Source organism: Melospiza melodia, chromosome 29 (assembly GCF_035770615.1).
Source record: "Melospiza melodia melodia isolate bMelMel2 chromosome 29, bMelMel2.pri, whole genome shotgun sequence".
In the NCBI taxonomy this organism is placed as follows: Eukaryota; Metazoa; Chordata; class Aves; order Passeriformes; family Passerellidae; genus Melospiza; species Melospiza melodia.
In genome coordinates, this window is record NC_086222.1 from 237,401 (window position 1) to 258,670 (window position 21,270).

The 21,270-nt window shown below is 52.6% G+C and overlaps 1 protein-coding gene across 1 annotated transcript; it reads left to right on the top strand.

Moving 5' to 3' along the window:
* The first annotated feature begins 17,891 nt into the window (after positions 1 to 17,891).
* Positions 17,892 to 21,028, top strand: CENATAC (centrosomal AT-AC splicing factor). The gene is made up of 9 exons (XM_063178372.1): positions 17,892 to 18,187; positions 18,289 to 18,454; positions 18,525 to 18,587; positions 18,739 to 18,803; positions 18,943 to 19,048; positions 19,401 to 19,431; positions 19,802 to 19,882; positions 20,103 to 20,235; positions 20,696 to 21,028. Exons 1-9 carry the CDS (start codon positions 17,892 to 17,894, stop codon positions 20,739 to 20,741), a joined length of 987 nt encoding a protein of 328 aa, XP_063034442.1. The 3' UTR covers positions 20,742 to 21,028.
* Positions 21,029 to 21,270: the final 242 nt, after the last annotated feature.

Here is a 21,270-nt window from a genome sequence, read left to right on the forward strand (position 1 = left end):
GGCCCCGCTCCCCACGGGCAGGCGGGCGGGGCTGCCGGCGGAACCCTGCCGCCCCCCTTCCCCACGGCACATGAGGGACATGCGGCGGAGCCCTCCCGTTCCCCACGGGCAGACGGTGCTGCAACGAGGCCCAGCGAAGAGCGGGGCTGCTGTAAGAGGGAGGGAGCGAGCGAGGGAGAAGAGCCGGCTGCTCCCAACGCCTACTGAAAAGTCGCGACATCAGGCTTTGCAGGCGCCTCTTAGGCAGCTGGCACAGGGCGGCCTCGCCCGTTTGCAGAAGCGCCTGTGGAAAGCACCCGATGCCGAAGCAGACGCAGGGGGCGGGTTGCGGATGTTCTGGGTTTTACTCTGGGGCCGCAGTGGGCAGGCACTGGGAACCCCTCTGCATCGAGCATCGCTTGCCTGCACCAGCCATCCAAGAATGATAGACCCCTCTGGGGGGTCTCGCTGCCTCCTTGGTGAACTCCCAAGTCCCTCATCAGCAAGCAGTGACATAATTTCACACTTTCATCCTTCCCAGTAACAGCACTGGGTTCATGCTGCTGCAGACGGCATGCACAGGTGCAGTGGGTTAAAAACAGTGCCCAGCCACCATTACTTGGCATGACAGCTCAGTGCCACAGGCAGACAGGCAGTTCCTTCCCTCCAGCCAGGTGTGGTGCATAGGGGACACATGGAACCACCTCTCCTCTGCCTCCTCTCGTTTCCTCTCTCTTCCTGCTCATTCCCTCATACCTTCTGGGCTTTTTACATCACAGACCTTCACACCTCTCCCAGCCTGCACACGTGGAAGTGGCAAAGCAAGACTGGGAAAGGTCAGCAAGAGGACCAGCTGCTTATTGGTTCAGCAGAGCCTGCTGCTTTCAGAGCTCTACCTTTAATTAACATTTGCCAGGCTAGCTACCCTCCCTGCACTTGATGATGACTCCCAGTCTCCCCTTCCCTCCTCTATAATTATGTCCATGCTAGGAGAGACAAGATAGGAGAGGAGATGATGAAGCAGATTCCTTGGAGCTCCTCAAAGCCACCACCACCACCATGGTAGCAGCTTATTCCAGGAGCTGCCTGGTACAGCAGCACCTTAGCAAGCCCCAGCCAAGATGCCCAGACTTGGCTGTTACCTGCTCCTTTTCCTGCCTTCGGACCACAAAACTTACATACAACATACAAACCAGAAAAGTCTCCCTGAATAGTTAAAGACCAAGAGGGAGCCATCTATGACAGTGACTCCAGCCTTCCCTGGGAAGATTGTGACTGACCACCCAGAAGCTCCTGACACATCCTACCTCTATGGGATACAGAGAATACAGGGCTACAGGGTTTGAAGGATTGGCCTTGTCCTGTTTTGCCAACAGGGAGCTGGTCCTAAGCTATGTCCAAGGCTCTGGGATTTGTTCATTCCCACTGACTCTCCAGAACGCCAGCCCTAAGCTCAGACCTTCACAAGACCCCTGTGGGCAAGGCCCTCATTATACTTATGAATATGATTAATTAGGTCCAATTAACTGTACCGGAATTAATTATGTGATTCACATTCAGCTGGGGCTGCCTCTTTGCGAAGCATTTCCTCAGTGGATCACTCCAGCAGATCCCCAGCAGAGGCCCCAGAGATAGAAGAGTCCAGACAAATTGTGCTGAAGGAAACGAGTCTGGGGCTGTGAAATTCCTGTTTTGGGAGCAGCTCTCTGCTTTGCTGATCCACATAGCTATGGAGCAGGGAGCTGGTGGTAGTCCAGCATTAAATCCACAGACCTAGCTCACAGATTCATCCTGTATTCTCCCACAGAAAGGCAATGGTCCAGCAAGAAGATGGAAGAGGCTATGTTGCTACTGCTGAGGTAGACACAGGCCTAAAAACATCTTTTCATCTCTTCCCAGGGTGCTCTCAGTCCTGCCCATGCCTATGCAGATTCCTGGCCAAAGTGTCTTTTTCTTCTGCTCAGACACTAGCAGAGATCCTATCCCACAGTCTCACAAGTCCGTGATGTGCCTGATCTCCCTTGCACTGCACTGCAAGGTCTCAATCCCACTTCTGTTTTGGTGGTACTACAAAGCCATTGCTCAGGGAAAAGGGAAAAACAGACAGCCTAGGAAAGCCCCCAGGTCTTCCCCCAACCCTGCAGTCAGCTGGGGAAGAATGGGTTCCTTCATTTCATGCTCACTGGTGTTTGAGCAGGACAGCCAGCAGCAGCAGGCCACTGCAAGGAGCCTGCACTACCTTTGCCACCTCTGCAGCTGCCTAGACAGCGTGTTCCATTGTCTACATGGAATTGGACAGCATCAGAAGCGCCCAGTTTGGTTTCTCCTTTTAAACAGGATCACCTTTCTTTATTAACTATCACATCTCCAACAGACCAAGACTGTTCACCCACTGCAGTCTCAAGAAACATGGAAGCTCAAAGACAACACATGAAGCAATGCAGCCAGCCAGTCTCCTGCTTAGCATTGTCACCCTAGAGCTGGGCAAAACACAGCCTGTGCTGAGGTACTGAGGGAGATTTTAATCAAACTGAGACATCCTCTTTCCAAATGAAAATATGCTGTTGTTGCTGCTGCAGCTTCAGCATGGCTGACAGACCATCATTTAGCAAAGACAAACTCTTGACACGGTTCCAGGATCACAATGACACCAAGACTCAGCATCCTGGTTGCCTTGCTATTGCTTGGATGCCTGATGCATTCCTAATGCCTGTGTGTGTGCAGGCAGGATGCAACTCTTCAAGTCTTCTTCCCTTCTTGTTACTCCTGAACACTCTGAATGCCAGCCTTATCCTCCCAATAGCTCAGATGCACACTGCAGCCCTAGGGAAATCATCTCGGCTCCACATAGTCCTGATGTTGCAGGAATCCTGGCATGGGATTCACTCCTACCACAGCTGCCTAGCCTCAGATGGCCTTTGCTACCTGCTCTAAAGGTATTTGGACTGCTCTGCATGGGGCCCTGCTTGGCTGTCCCTGGTCTTGGGACACTGCTACCGAGAAAAGGCTGAGGTTTACCGGCGCCAGGGCTGCGAGGGAACTTGTGCCCCTGCCAGCCGGTAGGGCCAGGAGAGCCGGAGCCCAGGGGCAGCCCCGCGGAGGGGCGCCAAGGGTTAAATGGTTTGGCGAGGCCACCAGCGCGATAAACGCAGCCATCGGCGGAGCCGGCGCCTCCCACCGCCCCGGGGCCGGACTGGCGGCAGCGGCGGGGACTCTTATCCTGATAGGGCGCCTTCCGCCGAGCGCGGCTCTGCAAACACGGGGCGGCGGGACTGGCTCCGCGGCCGCGGCGCTCGGCGACACAAAGCGCGCAGAGCCCTCGCCCGACAGCCGGGCGGGAGCGAGCGGGGGCCGGGGGTCTCGGCAGGGATGCGGGATCTCCCACCGCGGCCGTCCCGGCCGGCCTCGCAGGCAGAGGCGGGCACGGAGCGCGATGCCGCTGCTGGTGGAGCAGGCCGGTGGCTCCCGGAGCTCCGCGCCCGCTGCCCGCGGCTCCGCGCCGCCCCGGCCCCTGCCCGGCACGGCGGGACCCCGGGCGGCCCCGGCGCGCCCAGCACGCACCGTGCTCATCGCGGAAAAGCCCCGGATGGGTGTGGGATGGCAGCTGTGCCGGGGCAGACACACGTTCTGTAGGCACGCACGAGCGTGTGCAACCGCAAACAGCAGGAACAGAGCACGGCACATGGGCGCCAGCCCTAGAGACACACTAGAACAAGCGATCTGCGGTGCGCCGTACCAGGGAATAAGGAGACAGTCAAGGAAGGTACAAGAACAGCTTCTGCTGTCACTGCTACTACGGTCTTACAATAAGGCTGAACTAGAAACAGAGCAATCCCTCCCTTTGATTTATTTACTGTGCTTTTATCGCAGACGACGCCTGGAAGCCTGGTCACTGCAAATGTGCAAGTCTGTGCCTACGACTTGCAGAGCAGAGATCAGGACAGTTTTCAGAAAGGTCACAGGCCTGACACAAATCAAATTTTATACAATGTCTCTATTAGAATTGGGGGTCACTTGAAATCACCACTCTGTAAACTGGCTCAGAACGGGAAAAGTTAGCAAGCTGCTGCCTTGTGCCATCGGCAGCATGACAAGGACTTGTTTTGGTGGTAGCTTGGACTACCACTTGAGAGCCCCATTATTCCCACATATAATCTCTGTTCCTAAGACAGTCATGTGCATCTTGTTGTGTGCAATGCCTCAACCACACAAAACTCTAACTTGGGGAAAAACCTCTCCCACAGCATCTCTGACCTGTTTTTCAGGGAAGCAGGGCGTATGCCCTGGCACACAGGACTAACACAGCCCAATTCACCTGCATCAACATTCAGCTGGCTGGCTAGGCCCATGTGCCTTGCACGTTCCAGCAAGGGTAACCACCTGAGTGAGGCTACAGGCTCTACCTGTGTGTTCAAGCTCCGTTTCCTAGGTTTTCACCCAGCCCTGTTTCGTCTGTACCTCTATCTCCCGAGACCTGTGTGCATTTACACAGGTCTGATGGTACTCTCAGGCCAAAAGTGCTGAGCACTTTTGTCCAAATGCTGTGAGGACTCGACAGAATTTGGGACAAGAAAAAGATTCTTCTTGTCCAGACCACCCCACCCCTGAGCAGCTCGTTATTACTTGCATTTCTGTTCAGTCTCCTCTCATACTCCAGATATCTCCACCTTATCTGACAGCCTGCCGTTTGCACGCATCCCCCGAGACTCAGAGGAACTCGGGGACTCGCGGGAGGCGGCGGGACCCTGCCCGGGGGCGCCGCCTGGCGGACGCGAGCGGCCCCGCCGCCCCGGGGCTGCCCCGGCGGACGCGTCCCGGCCCCGGCGGCTCTCACTGCAGCCAGCCTGTCCCCCTGTGCTCCAGCCTGTCCCCCTGTGCTCCTGACTGTCCCCCTGCGCTCCAGCCTGTCCCCCTGTGCTCCTGACTGTCCCTCTGTGCTCCTGACTGTCCCCCTGTGTTCCAGCCTGTCCCCCTGTGCTCCTGACTGTCCCTCTGTGCTCCTGACTGTCCCCCTGTGCTCCAGCCTGTCCCCCTGTGCTCCTGACTGTCCCCCTGCGCTCCAGCCTGTCCCCCTGTGCTCCTGACTGTCCCCCTGTGCTCCAGCCTGTCCCCCTGTGCTCCTGACTGTCCCTCTGTGCTCCAGCCTGTCCCCCTGTGCTCCTGACTGTCCCTCTGTGTTCCAGCCTGTCCCCCTGTGCTCCTGACTGTCCCCCTGTGCTCCAGCCTGTCCCCCTGTGCTCCTGACTGTCCCCCTGCGCTCCAGCCTGTCCCCCTGTGCTCCTGACCGCCCCTCTGTGTTCCAGCCTGTCCCCCTGTGCTCCTGACTGTCCCTCTGTGCTCCAGCCTGTCCCCCTGTGCTCCAGCCTGTCCCCCTGTGCTCCTGACTGTCCCCCTGCGCTCCAGCCTGTCCCCCTGTGCTCCAGCCTGTCCCCCTGTGCTCCTGACTGCCCCTCTGTGTTCCAGCCTGTCCCCCTGTGCTCCAGCCTGTCCCCCTGTGCTCCTGACCGCCCCTCTGTGCTCCAGCCTGTCCCCCTGTGCTCCTGACCGCCCTTCTGTGCTCCTGACTGTCGCCCTGTGCTTCAGCCTGTCCCCCTGTGCTCCTGACTGTCCCTCTGTGCTCCAGACCGCCCCTCTGTGCTCCAGCCTGTCCCCCTGTGCTCCTGACTGTCCCCCTGTGCTCCAGCCTGTCCCCCTGTGCTCCAGCCTGTCCCCCTGTGCTCCTGACTGTCCCCCTGTGCTCCTGACTGTCCCTCTGTGCTCCAGACCGCCCCTCTGTGCTCCAGCCTGTCCCCCTGTGCTCCAGCCTGTCCCCCTGTGCTCCTGACTGTCCCTCTGTGCTCCAGACCGCCCCTCTGTGCTCCAGCCTGTCCCCCTGTGCTCCTGACTGTTCCCCTGTGCTCCTGACTGTTCCCCTGTGCTCCTGACTGTCCCCCTGTGCTCCTGACTGTCCCCCTGTGCTCCAGACCGCCCCTCTGTGCTCCAGCCTGTCCCCCTGTGCTCCTGACTGTCCCTCTGTGCTCCAGCCTGTCCCCCTGTGCTCCTGACTGTCCCCCTGTGCTCCAGCCTGTTCCCCTGTGCTCCAGCCTGTCCCCCTGTGCTCCTGACTGTCCCCCTGTGCTCCAGACCGCCCCTCTGTGCTCCTGACTGTCCCCCTGTGCTTCAGCCTGTCCCCCTGTGCTCCTGACTGCCCCTCTGTGTTCCTGACTGCCCCTCTGTGTTCCAGCCTGTCCCCCTGTGCTCCTGACTGTCCCTCTGTGTTCCAGCCTGTCCCTCTGTGCTCCTGACTGTCCCTCTGTGCTCCTGACTGTCCCTCTGTGCTCCTGACTGTCCCCCTGTGCTCCAGCCTGTCCCCCTGTGCTCCTGACTGTTCCCCTGTGCTCCTGACTGTCCCCCTGTGCTCCTGACTGTCCCCCTGTGCTCCAGCCTGTCCCTCTGTGCTCCTGACTGTCCCCCTCTGTGCTCCAGCCTGTCCCCCTGTGCTCCTGACTGTCCCTCTGTGCTCCAGACCGCCCCTCTGTGCTCCAGCCTGTCCCTCTGTGCTCCTGACTGTCCCCCTGTGCTCCAGCCTGTCCCTCTGTGCTCCTGACCGCCCCTCTGTGTTCCAGCCTGTCCCCCTGTGCTCCTGACTGTCCCTCTGTGCTCCTGACTGTCCCCCTGTGCTCCAGCCTGTCCCTCTGTGCTCCTGACTGTCCCCTGTGCTCCTGACTGTCCCCCTGTGCTCCTGACTGTCCCCCTGTGCTCCAGCCTGTCCCTCTGTGCTCCTGACTGTCCCCCTCTGTTCCTGATGCCAAGAGGCAGTACTAGAGCAGGCACAAGAAACACCAGAAAACATGCTACTTCATTTTATTTCCCCCACCTCTCCCTCTGATGATGCAAAAGAGATGCAGCCATCCCCGAAAGCAGTGTGTGCACAGCAGAAGTGGATGTTTTAATTAACAGGAAAAGGAGAAACCGTAGCTCTGGTGACAAATGCCAGTCGGGGCTTTAACACCCAGGTGTAGAAGCAAGGAAATGGATTTCCACATCATGCAATACTATCTTTATCTCTCCAGTTAAGAATGACCATTTGGTTACTTCTAATATTTTGGAGCTGATACAGCATTCTGACCAGGTCTTAGGTACTGGGGATGTCCTGGGGATTCATAAGGCTGCCATGCTATCCCCCACCAGGGTCAAGCCAGCCTGCAATTCACCTCTGGGATATTGCATCCAGGTGAAGAATGGCAGGTGTGCGCAGGAGCTGCTGGCACCACCTGTGGCTCATTGTACCATTGTCCCTGCAGAAAAAAGGTGGGTGGGCCCAGGAGGGCCCTTTGCCCTTGGGAGCCTCCTAAGTGGAGGTCCTGGTAGCTGGAGATGCTGACCTGGGGTCTGTTCTCCTTTGTCCCTTACAGCACAATGCAAACCCACATTTGCATCATGCTGCTGAAGCATCCTCTCCCTGTCATGAAATATTCATGCTCACCTCCAAAAGGGGTCCAGCACAGCAAATCTGTGTGTCCCTCTGCAGACAGGCAATCTGTGCTGCAGTGTGGCCATGGGCTTTGCTGTGAGGTCAAGCCAGATCCAGACAGCTGATCTCTGTCTTTGAGGAAGTAAAATAGAGATGAAAAGAAGTAGCAGAACCCCAGGAGGTGCTTTTGAGATTTAACCCTTTCCAGGCTGGAAGGCACTGGCAGATAGTCTGCACCAAGCAGCCTGAGCAGTGCAGGAGAGATGGGTCTAGAGAGCACCCAAAAATGCTGATGTTCTTCCTCAGGTTGGAAAGATTGTTCCCGACCCATCAGAGACTGGCTCTGTTAGAAATAGTGGAAGCTTCTAGCAGCTTCTCACAGAAGCCACCTCTGTGGTTTCCCCCTCAAAAAGACAGGCTGTGTTAAACCAACACAGAGAGATTTCCTGCCTGTTTCTGTGGGAAAGCTGGTGTGGTGACTGCTGTGTGGTTGAGAGGCAGGCAAGAGATGCTGCTCCAGCCTCTCGACTGTCACCTTCTTGCTGTCTTTTGCTTTGTTCAGAAAATTTGTGCTTTGGCCTCACAGATTAAGAACATGCACAGAAAGTTGCAATTACAATGACACATTTTAATGAATTGTCATTTGTTCACTTCTTTTCTCCTTAACTAATTCTGCCTTGGTGATTTCCAGTACAGCACATTTACTTAAATTGAGTAAGAGGTTGCATATGAAGGAGGAAAAGACAGTGGCAGAATGGGAGGAGCAAGATTTCAGCAAGGGAACTTGTGGAGGACTACAACTCTGAAATATAATCAAGACAAAACTGCTACACTTTTCTTGGACATGAATTGGAGTGGGAGGCATTTGTTACTGCCAATGCAGTCTTCTTCATACCCAGTTCTTCCACACAAGGTTGAATCGTTAAGCATTGACAGTGCATCTGTTAAGATTGGCTCTAGAAACCAAATGTTCTTGAAAATAAAAGAAGCGTGTGCTTGCCCTTCATCTTCCCAGCCATTCAACTCCCACACCACGGAGAAAAGCCACACGGAGCAGCCTCCACGCACACAGATGGGCTGAGATGGGCCGTGTGAAGGGCTCCTCTGTGTGAAAGGCACAACAGGCTGAGGAACAAGAAGTTCCCCAATGACGACATCAGTCTTTCCTCTACTGACAATATAAAGCTTCAAGGAAAAGTCCCACAGAAGATCTCCAAGAAGAGCTCTTCCCAATGTTTAATTTTCCTCTCCCAGTTTGTGTTTTCTTTTTACAGCTGCATTTGTGTCCTACCGCCCATGGCAGCTACCTTAGAGCACACAGTCAGCCTGAAAGAACCTCAGAAAGGTCCTGCACCCTGCAGATAGCACTGGCATCACCACACATTAGCAAGCACTGGGAGAGGACTTCCCAGGAAAGACAGGAGTACCATCTTTCTCCAAGATCACAAACTCTGTTAATCAAAGGAAGGAAAAGGAAATAGAAAGGCCAATGCAGCCTTCCCACTTGACTCCCTTTAATTAGTAACCATCTGGTTTTGAGAAGAGCTGTCAGCCAATGTAGAGCATTTGGCAAGCCTCCTCAGTGGCTGCTCTCCTAACGTCAATTCTTCTTGGAAATGCTTTAAGCCCCAAGATGCCAAAAGGAAATGAAAAACAAAAGAGAGGGCACAAGAGTGAAAAGGAAGAACAAGGATGCAGTACAGCCCAGAGACAGAGCAAAACATTCTCCAGTTTCACTTCTAGATCAGGGAGCAAACTACAAACACTGCTGGCCACCCGATAGCCAGGAAACATTTCACCCAGCCAGCCACCTGGAAGAAACTTCAATACTTCAGGCACCATTCTCAAACAAGCAATTACAAACCCCTCAACATTTTCCAAGAGTCTCCCCGCTCAACTCAGTGTTCTGTACAAACTCCAACTTTAACAGTGGCTTTTTATCTTCCAAATTTCCTTGCCTCACTTTAATTGCTTTGTCCCGGCTACTATGCAATGGCACTGTGTATTTACATGTGCTGCTCCAGCAGCGTATTCATCCACTAGGAGAGGCATGGGCAATTTTGCAAATCAAATTCATCATGCTTGGCACTTTCTCACATTTTGCCCTGATTCTCCCTGATGCCATGCTCTGCTCAAATAGAGGGGTGCTGCTGCTGCTCTCCACCAAGAAACCCATGGGTGCAAAGGGAGCACCCCACCTAGCATGGGCGGCATCAGGAGGCACACTGACTGCTCTGCACAAGTCCTCAGGGGCAATCCGACAGCACGGGGCTTTTTGGTCTTTGCAGGAAAATAGCCACACGGGTAGCAAAGCTAGGCAGCAGGAGCTCAGCTGCAGCAATTTTCTGAGGGCTGCCTTCCTCATTAAGATGCAGCACATGGCTCAAGCGGCTTTTAGATTACTCCTTCTGACTCTAGGACATCATGTGTGAGTCAGAGGCTTGCATACTTGCTTCTCCTGATCCCTGTGAGTCCCAGCACATGGCAAACTACATTTTGAACAGTTCCCTAAAGTTCTAGATGCAGACAACCTTCTTTCTCACTTTTGCAAAGAAGCAAAATTATCCTCTTCTCTCTTAAATAGCATCATGCACCATGGACCACTACCTTCTTTCCTCACAGATGCATTCAAATTCTGCAGTGCCCTCTTGTAAACAGGTGCATCACCCTCACCTACACTCACAGCCCCTCTACTCATTCCCACCCCACTTCCCACAAGTGCACCTGGGGTCTGAGAGGGAAACACACAAAACCACACTCACACAGATATATTTGCATTTTCAGTACTGTCACAAAGGCAGCTTTATACAGGCATCCAGCCTGGCCCTGAACCAGCAGGCAAAGGAGGTTTCCATGGGGAAGCAGCACTAAGGTGTTGGCACCACACATTGCCAGGGCCAGACAGTGCCTGAAGGCTCTGGCTGCACTGAAAGACATTACAATTCAAGGGTGGACACAGAGAAGTAAGTTTGGAGAGGTTTCAGGGATTCTCTTGTTTTCAGAAGTAGCAATGGGCCACCCTCCTGCTGAAGCTGTATCCTCCCTTCCCATACAAAGCACAGCAAACACTGCTAGGGAGCTTTGCAGTAACTCTCAGCTGGCTTGCAGATCTAGGCAGTAAAAAAACAGGAAAACTTTCTAATAGACCTCCCAGCTCTCATTGATTCAGCCACTAGAACAGCAGTCATCTCAGTAAATCACAAAGCATCCATTTTCTGGCAGAAGGTGAAAACTGAGGCGGAACCAGTCCCTATCAGTCTCGATGGCAGCAGGCAAGAAGAAGCATCCAAGCATGGACCTGGTGCAGTCAGGTTTTCCCTAAACTCAGTGAATGTAACTCAAACCATTCTCCTCACACATCTGGGAACCTCATTCAGATGCAATCTGTCACAGTGAGGAGACTCAGCTGTACACTACATCAACCTTGTGTTTGCAAACTCAGAATTAAAATCAGCTCTCAGATTTACTATTTTATCTGAATGTGAAAAATTCACCAGGCTGCTGCTGGCTTTGTCCACTCACAGAGATCTGGAAAATGAGATTTTCTGAAGTTGTTACTTCACCCCTCAGGCTTTCAGTGCTCCTTGATGACAATCTCTATCACTCCCAGAAGCTAACAGTAAGGTAATACAAAAGTGAATACCAAACTCTGCAATGTTTGCAGACCGACAGAAGACAGAGAGCTGCCCACCTCTTCCATTGCTGAGCTCTGAAGAATTAGCAATGACTCACAGAGCAGACATGACATCAGGGTCTGGGGACAGAGACAGTGAAGGCAGCATCAAGGTGACCACAACACACACAAAAAAAATACACTAATGACTCTAAGTATGGCCCAGATACAGTCCACAAGGCAAAGTCTGCACAATCCAAATGTACAGCTAAGTGCATCATGCATAACTTCAACAGAAAGAAGAGCTCTCTGCAGAGCTCCATGCAAGGGCACGGAAGCTCCAAGCATGCCATGAGCACAGACAGTGTGTCTGCTGCTTGCAGAAAACCTTATTCCTCCTCATAAGTGTGGCAGAAGGGAGACAATGTCCCTTTAAATGTGACTAAAGTGTTGTCAATGGATCTGCCATGGTAGAGGAGTTAATCCCCCCTCAGCCCCTCTCAGCCACTGTGATGGGATAATTAGATGCGAGGGCTCACCACAGATGATGCTCCAGTTGCTTAGCAACTAATGGTTTCCATAGAAACAGCAAAGCACAGCCTTCAGAGCAGCAAGTGAGCAGTGCAGCAGGGCAGGGAAAGATGCCTTAAACTCCTGCACTGATCCTCTCCTCCAGAATCATTCAGAGGCCTAGAGGTATTAGGGGAATGAGAAGGGGGTGCCTTAAAGATACAATATCCCTGTTTCAAGCAGCAGTGTTAAGAGAATGGTCTTTATCAGACTAAACCTTCACTGATATGGTTCTCCTCTCAGTGACACTCAACTAGCAGGATGAGCAGGGCTGAATCACAGAAAGTGGTCTTACACAGAGGTTTAAGCCCCAACATGTGGGTTACAACATCCTGTTGTAAGCAGCTGAGTATGATTCCAGCATCAATTCTTGCACCTGGGGTCCGAGAGGGAAACACACAAAACCAAACACACACAAAAATATATTTGCATTTTCAATACTGTCCAAAAGCAGCCTTATACAGGCATCCAGCCTCGCCCTGAACCAGCAGGAGGAGATTTTGCAGTTTCACAATACATACAAAAGTGACTACAAAGCATGGAGATCTTCACCAGAATAAACAGAGGTCAGATTAATTAACCTTTACTCAAGACTATCATCTGGTACTTCCTTCAACATGACCGATTCCTACTGCTTTATTATCCCACTATCCTCCCTGCACTGAGTCAGCATGCCACTGTTCTGAGCATCACAGCCATGCATGTGCACTGCACCAAACACCGTGCATGTGCTGTGCAGCTGCACTGCTGCAGGGCACCATCCTGTCGTCTTGTAAGCTGAGCAGAGACAAGCTCTGTTTGTATTTTGCTGAGAGCTCTGGGACACTGAGATTCAGTATCACATAGTCTGCACCAGGCCAGGGATGGGCTGCATCACTGCCTGCTCACAAATGACAGCCCTATGTGTTAAAGCTTTGCAAATCTCTCCAGTTGTGATGGCACAGAAGGAAGAAAAGAAACTCGCATCGCCAAAACAAGCCCTGCTTTCCTCTCCTCTCCTCCAGCCTCACACTTGTGACACAATCCCTTTCAGAGAGGGCAAGCAGCCTGTGCTTGCCAAACTCACTGCTTTTCTCCTGCTTGCCTGGCAGGAGACTGGCTGTATGCACTCCACTCTGCCAGGTGCCACCTCTCCTTGGCAAGGAGATGGAGAGCAGGGCAGGGCCCTCTGTCCCTGGGGAGGAGCTGTGCCGGGATGGGATGCACGTGCTGCTGGTGGCAGCAGCCAGGCCGGACTGCGGAGCCCTGCGTGCATCAGTCAAAGGCACCAAACCCAGACACTGCGGCTCCTTCCCCCGTCACCTCACCCTACCACAAACCTGGCAACACCCAGGAGGGTGGAGCATCCACTGGCCAATTTAGCCACAGGTCTCCTTCCCGGAGTCCTGTCCTGATCCACCCAGTGCTTCAGGAAGGTACAGAGAGGCGACACTAAAAAACTTGTGGGCCATTTCAGACTCTGTCCCCTATGGCTTTCAAAGTGGGAAATCAAAGGGAAATGATGTGCTTTGTTCCACGGGGGAGCGGCAGGAAAGGTGAGCAGAAACGAGCCTGGTGGAACCGGTCGCTTCAGTCCTCTGCCAGCTCACCTTTGAAGTGGTTTTAAAAATCAGGGAGGAGGGGCAGATACGAGTTCAGCTCTTTTACTGCAACTTCACAGAATTTGAAGACATGGAGGGTAAGAGGCCACCTTTTCCCCACCAGAAAATAGTGTATCCATTCAGAGAGAAGAGAATACAGCTAATAAAACAGGCTGTGATGCTCATCAAGTACATCTGTGGCGTTCTCGCACCCTGAGGAGGCTGTGAACAGCTACAATGACAGCAGCATCCAGCTATGGCACCATCAAAGACACTTCAGTCCTTGGCAGGAATGACTGGGCACCCTGACACAGCCCCAGGTCCTGTGCCAGGGATCTCTCACCACTCACAGCCTCCTCTCTGCCTCACGTTCCCCATCACTGAGCTTGCCCTGCTGCCTCCCTTTAACAGAAGGAGGGGTCAGGGTTCCTAACCCAGCCCAGCAAATCCTGGGAGCTCTGTCTGTGTTAGACAGCATCAGCTATTTACTGCAGCACGAGGAACTGAAGCAGTGCCAACAGAGCACTGGTGTGAGGGTAAGCCAGGCATCTACTGTACACTCTGTACTAGGAACAGGGGAAAACGGACCGCTTAATTGGAAATTAATATTTTAATCTACGAGGGGGGAAATTATATAAACCCCACCGTTGCTTGGCATGACCAGTATCCTTAAGCATCCCCACCACATCCACTGAGCTTGCTTCAAAACAAATGCCATTGGCTGGGCAAAGCCCAAACAAGACAGGATACCCTTGGTACTCTCCTGCTGCCACAGACAAGTAGATGTCACTCTGTACAAATTCAAAGCTTTCAGGGGCTGAGGGATGCCAGACTCCTGTAACAACTCTGAACTGGAAGCCAAGTTATAGAGCTGCCCTATCTTCAGGGGAGCATCACACAGCATTTTTCAAAAACAGAAGCAAATACAGTCTCTGGCTTGCTGAGAAGACCCCAAAAAACACATTCACATGAAGCCATGGCTGAAGGCGTATACCTACACCTTACATGCACACACAGAAGTCAGACACCCTGAGAAACAACTGAGCACTCACAGTTAAGACTCAAATCTGAAATGCTTTTCTGAAGTGCCAGAAGGTGGGAATCAGCAAAAAACAAGAGCTGCCCTTGATCCCAACCTGCAGCTTTACAAAACTTCCCCTGCAGTAACTGTGGTTGCAAGTGTGCAAGAGTAGGCAAGGCCTACTTTCAGTTAAACTATCTCATCAATTGGCTTCTGTGCAGGTAACACTCACCTGAAGAGAGCTAGCTTTGAATAATCCAGATGTCCTGAGCCAAGGCAGGTCCAGCTTGTCACCCCTGTGTTTCCAGCTTCCTTCACTATGCAGACAGCAATGCTGGGTACTTTGGCCTTCTGCATCTCTCAGTAAGTTCTCTTCTACCTTCTGTTCCACATTATGAAGCTAGAGAGGGGTGAAAAAATGATGCCAGAAGCATGAGCTCCAAGATAAACCATAAGGAACTGGCAGATCAGCAGATTTACATTCAATTTGCCCCAAATTGGATCTATCGGTCTGATCAAGATCTCTCTCTGTGGGAATGCAGGGGTGCAGGGCAGCCCTCAGGGGTTACATGCTTTCATGCAGAATGCACAGCATTCAGAACAGGAGGATTAGGATTCAGTAACTGGATAGCCAAAGGTAAAATTAAGGCCTTTTAGCCTTTTCCAGTACTTCAGGGAAAAGTTTGTGGTTACAAACATATTTAGACTTTAAAACACTTTTAGGCTTTAAGCTGGAAAACCAACATTTCTGTTTCCAGTCTTGCTAGCTTCATTGAACAGACCAGGCAGACCAGAAGATTCATTTCCTTCTTTACCTGTGTGTGTTATGGTAGCACCTCCAATCTCTACCAGTAAGAAGTAAACATTACCAAATGGGGGAATGCTTTCATTGCTGCAGCAGAGGCAGGAAATACTCACAAAGCCTTTTCACATCTTTTTTTTGTTTTAGGAATGGTCTAAGTACAACTGTTTAGGGCTTCTCTTGGTGGAGCACTGTATCATATTACATTATATCTGATCCCTCCCCTTCCCTAGTCTTACTTACCACTTCCAAACACCAGGACAGAATTCTCTGAGGATGCAGAAACCCAGGGAAAGATGGGAGAAAGAAAACTGAGCAGCTGCAGCCTATTTATGCTACCAGCCCTGAAAGTTCTGCAGCTGCTTCTTATCTCCTTTAACGCTCTGTAATTAACTTTTGCTCCAGAGCCTGCACCGAACTCCGGGGTACCGTTTCCAAACAAGCTACAGGTGAGGTGAATTCAGTCACTCCCTGTAAATTGCCAGCTCACACGGCCTCTGGTGGCCGAGCCACAGGTTCCAGTGATTGCCAGCCTGCTCTCCTCAGGGCAGCACAGAGAACTGTGTCTGCCCGTGGACAAGTCCATCACCCAAATATTCCTGTCTTTTATTTACACCGGTGCCTCACACATTGCCCCACGTGTCTTTCAAAGTCATCCCCGGCTGAAAAACAAGCAAGTCAAGAGACTTCATCTGCAAGCAAGGACTTTCTATTGCAGGACCCCACCGAAATACTCACACTGCTCTGAGATTATTAAAGTAACTTTATTCAGCCTAGAACTCTTGAGGGAGTTAATTTCTGAGGTACCAAAGTTAGGTGAAGTGTCTGTGTGAAGGTGCACGTGGATTATCATAGGCTTGGGGTGTTTCTGTGCCTCAGCTGATCATGCACAGCTGTGTGAGGGTTTCACTCCAGCAAGGAAGGGAAAAGCAGCTTTGTGGTGTGACAGGTCAAGTGATATGTGGTAAATTATTAAACTATAATAGCCAGCTTGTTTGCAGCACATCCCAAGGTTAAATACCAAATTCCAGTCTCAGGAAGGGAAAAGGGCTTTGACTGGGGCATGCAGAGAGTTTTTGAGGAAAGCAGCCAACCAAGCAGGTCCTGCTTGTACCTGAGGATCCTGAAAGGGACAACAAAGTTTCAGCCAATGCCTGAACTTTGTCACACAAGGTGGAAAAACCGTGGGTGGCTGTAGTCTTTTGCATCTAGCAAAAGCAAAATTGCACTGATTGATATTTGTGGATTGCCTAACAAGAACTAAGCAAACCTTGATACAATACAAACTCCCACACTATTGAAGAGGCAAAACTGAGCATTCCAGATTCTCTGAGAAGATTTTCTTTTCAAGAAAAGCTTGGTCTGGTGTTTGACTTATTTTTCAGCATCTCACCTCAAAAGACACAAAGGGTGAGAATAGTCACAGCAAAAGTGCAGGAACATTTGGCCCCAAGCCCAGCAGAGCAAACCTGCTGTGGGAAAAAGCACCTTTACCTTTTCTTTCATCCTACAGAAAAAAAACCTCAAATAACTCAAAGCCAAACCTTTGATGCAAGGGTCACAGAATTCACCCTTATTCTGAGATTCTCCCAATACAATGGCACTAACATTATGGCACAATCTTTTCCAGCAATTGCCGAAAGCAGCCTCTTTCTGTCTCCTTGCTCAAACGAGCAACAACTCACTGATGCACTCCTCCCCTACAAGCATAACCTCCATCCTCCTACAAAATGCTCAACATATGTAGAGTCTGAAATCTAATTCCTGCTGGTACTAAGCCAAGGATGTGATGATTTTGGTTTGTAGCTGCTCTGTTTCCATCCCCATCGCCCATCTCCCCTCTGTGTGTGCAGAAGAGTCATGGTGAGTGGGTGAGCAGGATGTTTGTATTGCAAACATCTGTCCATGACACAAACCAAGCCAGTACCCAGTCATCAGGACACTGGGAATACGAGATGAACCCAAATAGCAGGGATAGGTCACCCGACCAGACAAGAAACCGTTCTAATGAAACCAACCTAGTGAGACAAACAAGAGAGGCTACACTAGCCACAGAGCCCTCAGCAGTGTCCCATTGCTCAGCAATAGCACACCTGCAGCTTAACATGGATAATGACTGAGGCAGCAGCACCAGTGCCCAAGCAGTTGTTACGGCCCAATTAACAGCTGCAAATTTCTCTCTCCCAGTTTTGCACTGTGCAGGGCAGGGTGTGTAGTTAATATCATCTAAGTCACTGTAGCAGTCACAGCATCGATTAGGCTGGAAAAGACCTCTGAGATCACTGAGTCCAACCTAGGACCAAAGATTACCTTGCCAACTAGACCATGGTGCTGAGTGCCACGTCCTGTCTTTCCTTGAGCACCTCCAGGGATGGACTCCACCACCTCCCTGGGCAGCCCATTTCCGTGTCTAATCACTCTTTTTCTGAATAAATTCTTCCTAATGTCCAGCCTAAACCTCCCCTGGTACACCTTAAGACTGTGTCTCCTTGTCTTGTCCGTGATTGCGTGGGAGAAGAGACCGACCCGCACGTGGCTCCAGCCTCCTTTCAGGCAGCTGTAGAGAGCGATAACCCCTGAGCCTCCTTTTCCCCAGACTAAACAGCCCCAGCTCCGCCAGCCACTCCTCATGAGACACACGGTCACACCCTGCCCAGCATGGCCGCCCTTCTCTGGATACGGGCCCATGCGGTGCCGCGGGCGAGCCCCGGGGCACCGGGAGCGGCGGGGCGGGGCCGGCGGCGGGGCGGGGCCGGCGGCGGGGCGGGGCCGGCGGCGGGGCGGGGCCGGCGGCGGGGCGGGGCCGGCGGCGGGGCGGGGCCGGCGGCGGGGCCGTGTCCCTCCCCGCGCCTGCGCGGCGCGGGGCGGGCGCCATGGCCGTGCACTACTGCGGGCTGTGCCGCCGCAGCGCCTTCACGGGCCGCCGGCACCGGTACAGCACGGGGCATCGCCGGCGGCTGCGCGAGGCGCTGGCCCAGCTGCAGGAAGCGACGGCGGCGGCGCGGGCGGCGGCGGCCGTGGCCGATGGGGCCGCGGCCGTGCGGCGCTACGACCCGGCGGAGCACGATGGGCGCGTGTGGTGCCCGTGCTGCGGGCGCGGCGTGCAGCGGCACGGGCGGCGCGGCGGGCTGGCGCTGCTGCACGCCGGGCTGCTGCGGCACCTGGCCGGGTGCGTGGGCAGGAATGGGGCAGGCCGATGCTGCCGCATGCCGGGCTCTTGTGGCGCCTGGCCGGTGCGGGCGGTGCTGACGGTGTCCCGGTGTCCCGCAGGCCCGAGCACCGCCGGGAGACGGCGCGGTTCTGGCGGGAGAACCGGGCGGAGGCGGCGCTGCGGGAGCGGTGCCTGGTGCCGGCCGAGGAGTACGAGCGCTTCGCGCAGGCTCTGGAGCAGGCGCTGGCCGAGCACCAGCGGCGGGAGGAGGAGCGCATCCTCCAGGTAGGCTCGGTCACCTCCCCGCAGCGGCCCCGGCCCCCGCTGGCCCCGCCTCACCGCTGTGTCCCCGCAGATGGCGGCTGACATCCGGGAGGCCGAGCGCCGGCAGCGAGAGACGGTGCGAGCCGCGCTGCAGGTCGGTGAGCTGTATCCTGCCCTGGCTGCACCCCGGCGGGGAGCGGGCGCTGCACCGCGCACCACCGGCTCCGGGGAGGGGCTGGGGGCGGCTGGGTGGGGGCTGTGCTCAGTACCAGAAATATTGTCCTTTTTTCCTGAATTACACTCAGCTTCAACCAGAGCCAGAATTCTGTGCAGGACCTTCTGTCTGCAGGCTCCCCGCAGGACCTGAACGGTGAGCACCACTTTCTTCAGCAGTGACTGATGCATGTGTGCTCAAAGCATGGGGAGTTTGACACTGTCATTACCGGGGTCTTGCAATGCTTTTGCAAGCTTTTGTACGCACTACAGCAAGAGCTGACCTCTTATTTCAGGGATAGCCCTTGTGGTGCAGAAGAGCCTGGCCCGAGCAGAATGCAGACAGGACCTGATTTAGCCTGGATGGAATCAAGCAAGGTTCTGACCTTCATTGGCCACCAGGTAGGGGTGACTGGCTAGTGAATGTGACTTCGATTTAACTGCAAGTCACCTACAGCACATGGCACAAAGCAGAACAAGGGGTGGTCTCCATCACAAAAAGAAACACTTTTGTGGATGTGGGTGAGCAGCTAGTCTAGTTTCAGTTACCCAGGTTTAACTTTCATTAAGCAAACATTCTTCAATATACTGTGGGGAAAAAAAAAAAAAAAACAAACTCTTTTAAAGAGATGAGTATTCCTCTGCCTTTTTCTAATAGAACTTGATTCTGGAAAGGAATGAAGGCAATGCTCTTCTGCTCAGAGATACTCCTAAACACAAGATTCTCATAAGCATTTTATGTTCCTGTTAACAGGAAACAGAAGGGAAAGGAAATGTCCACACAGGTAAGTGCACCTGCATCATGACTCACCAGGCTGCCACCTCATGGCTTGCAAACATCACAGGGATAACTCCAGTTTTGAAGCAGTTGCAGCATTACCAGGAGGTAGCCATAGCCACTCTTGGCAATATTTGACATACTAGAGAAGAAAACACATCAGCACAGTAAAAACTGTTGATGCTGCTGCTGTGGGGAAGTGTATGATTTGGGGTGTGATCTGCCATGGCCAGCTCTTTTTTCTCAGAACACCCAGAGGTCACTTGGTCACTTGCTTGGTAGCACGAGCAGCAGATGGGGGAAGGAGGGGACCCTTTTATTCTGTCACAGTTTAGGGTAACTTCAGTGGCTAAGTAAATATTCCCTGTGACTTCTAGGAGCAAAACCTCCGTGGCTAACAGAGGAAGAAGATGGAAGTAAACAAATTGGACCTTCCTATGAGGAATTTCTCAAACACAGTGAGCAGCTTGCACATCTTCTAGTTAACCTTAGAGTCACTTTAACATGCTAGAGAACCAAATGCAATTTGAAAAACTTCTGCTGAACAAAGTATTTGGGCTTTTGGGCAACCTGGTCTAGGGGAAAGCATCCCTATCCATGCTACAGGGGGTTGCAGCAATGTGATCCTTAAGCTCCCTTCCAACCCAAACCAGTCTACAATTTATTTTTCTTTTTCAGAGGAGAAGCAGAAGCTGAAAAAGCTCCCAGTGGAACGTGTTGGTGCCAACTTTGACCATACCTCTCAGACAAGTGACAGCTGGCTGCCTTCCTTTGGGCGCGTGTGGAATCATGGCAGGAGGTGGCAGTCCCGGTGAGCTTCAGCACAGCACAGATGGGTGCCAGGGGCAGTGTGGGGCTGCTGTACATGCAAGCTATTCATGGAGCAGGCTCTGAGGTAGCACCAAGCACAACTAGACATTAAGCAGAGTTGCACCACACTGTGCTTAATCCAGGCAGAGTATCATTCTTGTCCTGGAGCAGCACCATGGCCTGCAAGGACGTCTGCTCATGACTGTAAAGGCTGCACACATGAAGGCATCTGCCTTGTTTTGTTTGGCTCACCTTTTGGCCCACTTACTGTCCCACTGGCACCTTTTAATGTGCCAGAACTCTCTGTCAGCTAGCTGGAGCTACCACTCACTGAGGTAACAAAAACATTGAGGGAGCTTCCGTGCTAGAACACTACACACAGCGCTTTCTTACTTTTTCAATACGTGTTCATTATCTCTGTCTAAAGGCTACTGCAGTCTGACTTCTGTGCTCTCTTTCAGGCACCAGTTTAGAACTGAATCAGGGGAAAAGAAGAAAAAAAGGTGATCAGATGAGGAACACCAGACACCCAGCTCTGCTGTGGAAAGGCTGACTGTAGGGAGCTGCAGTTTTGTTGCTGACTGCCCTGTACGGGCATAGAATGTTCATCTGAGCATCACATCTAAAGCCACACAAAGTCAAGTCCTGCCAGCAAGGACAGGCTCCTGTGGATGCCATATCTTCCCTGTCAGAAAGCCTACTCTGTACAGCAAGTGATGCCAGTGGCCTATGCTGAAATGGCACATCCTGCTAAAGGAAAAATTTTTGGAGAAATAAACTTTTTTTTTTTAAAATGCCTCTTTGTTTGTAGACCAACTGAAACTCATTTCAAATGCAGGGCCCACCCTACAGGCAACTAATGCTAGGTGTTTGATAATTTCATTCAAACTTATATTGCTATTCTTCATTTTAGCATTTATCCTTTACATTGTCTAACATCACTGGCTGCTGTAGGTGATGTAAAAGTTTCACGCTTCCCTTTCAGCAACACATTTGTGATACTAATAAAGACAAAAACTGGCTGCTACAGGACAAG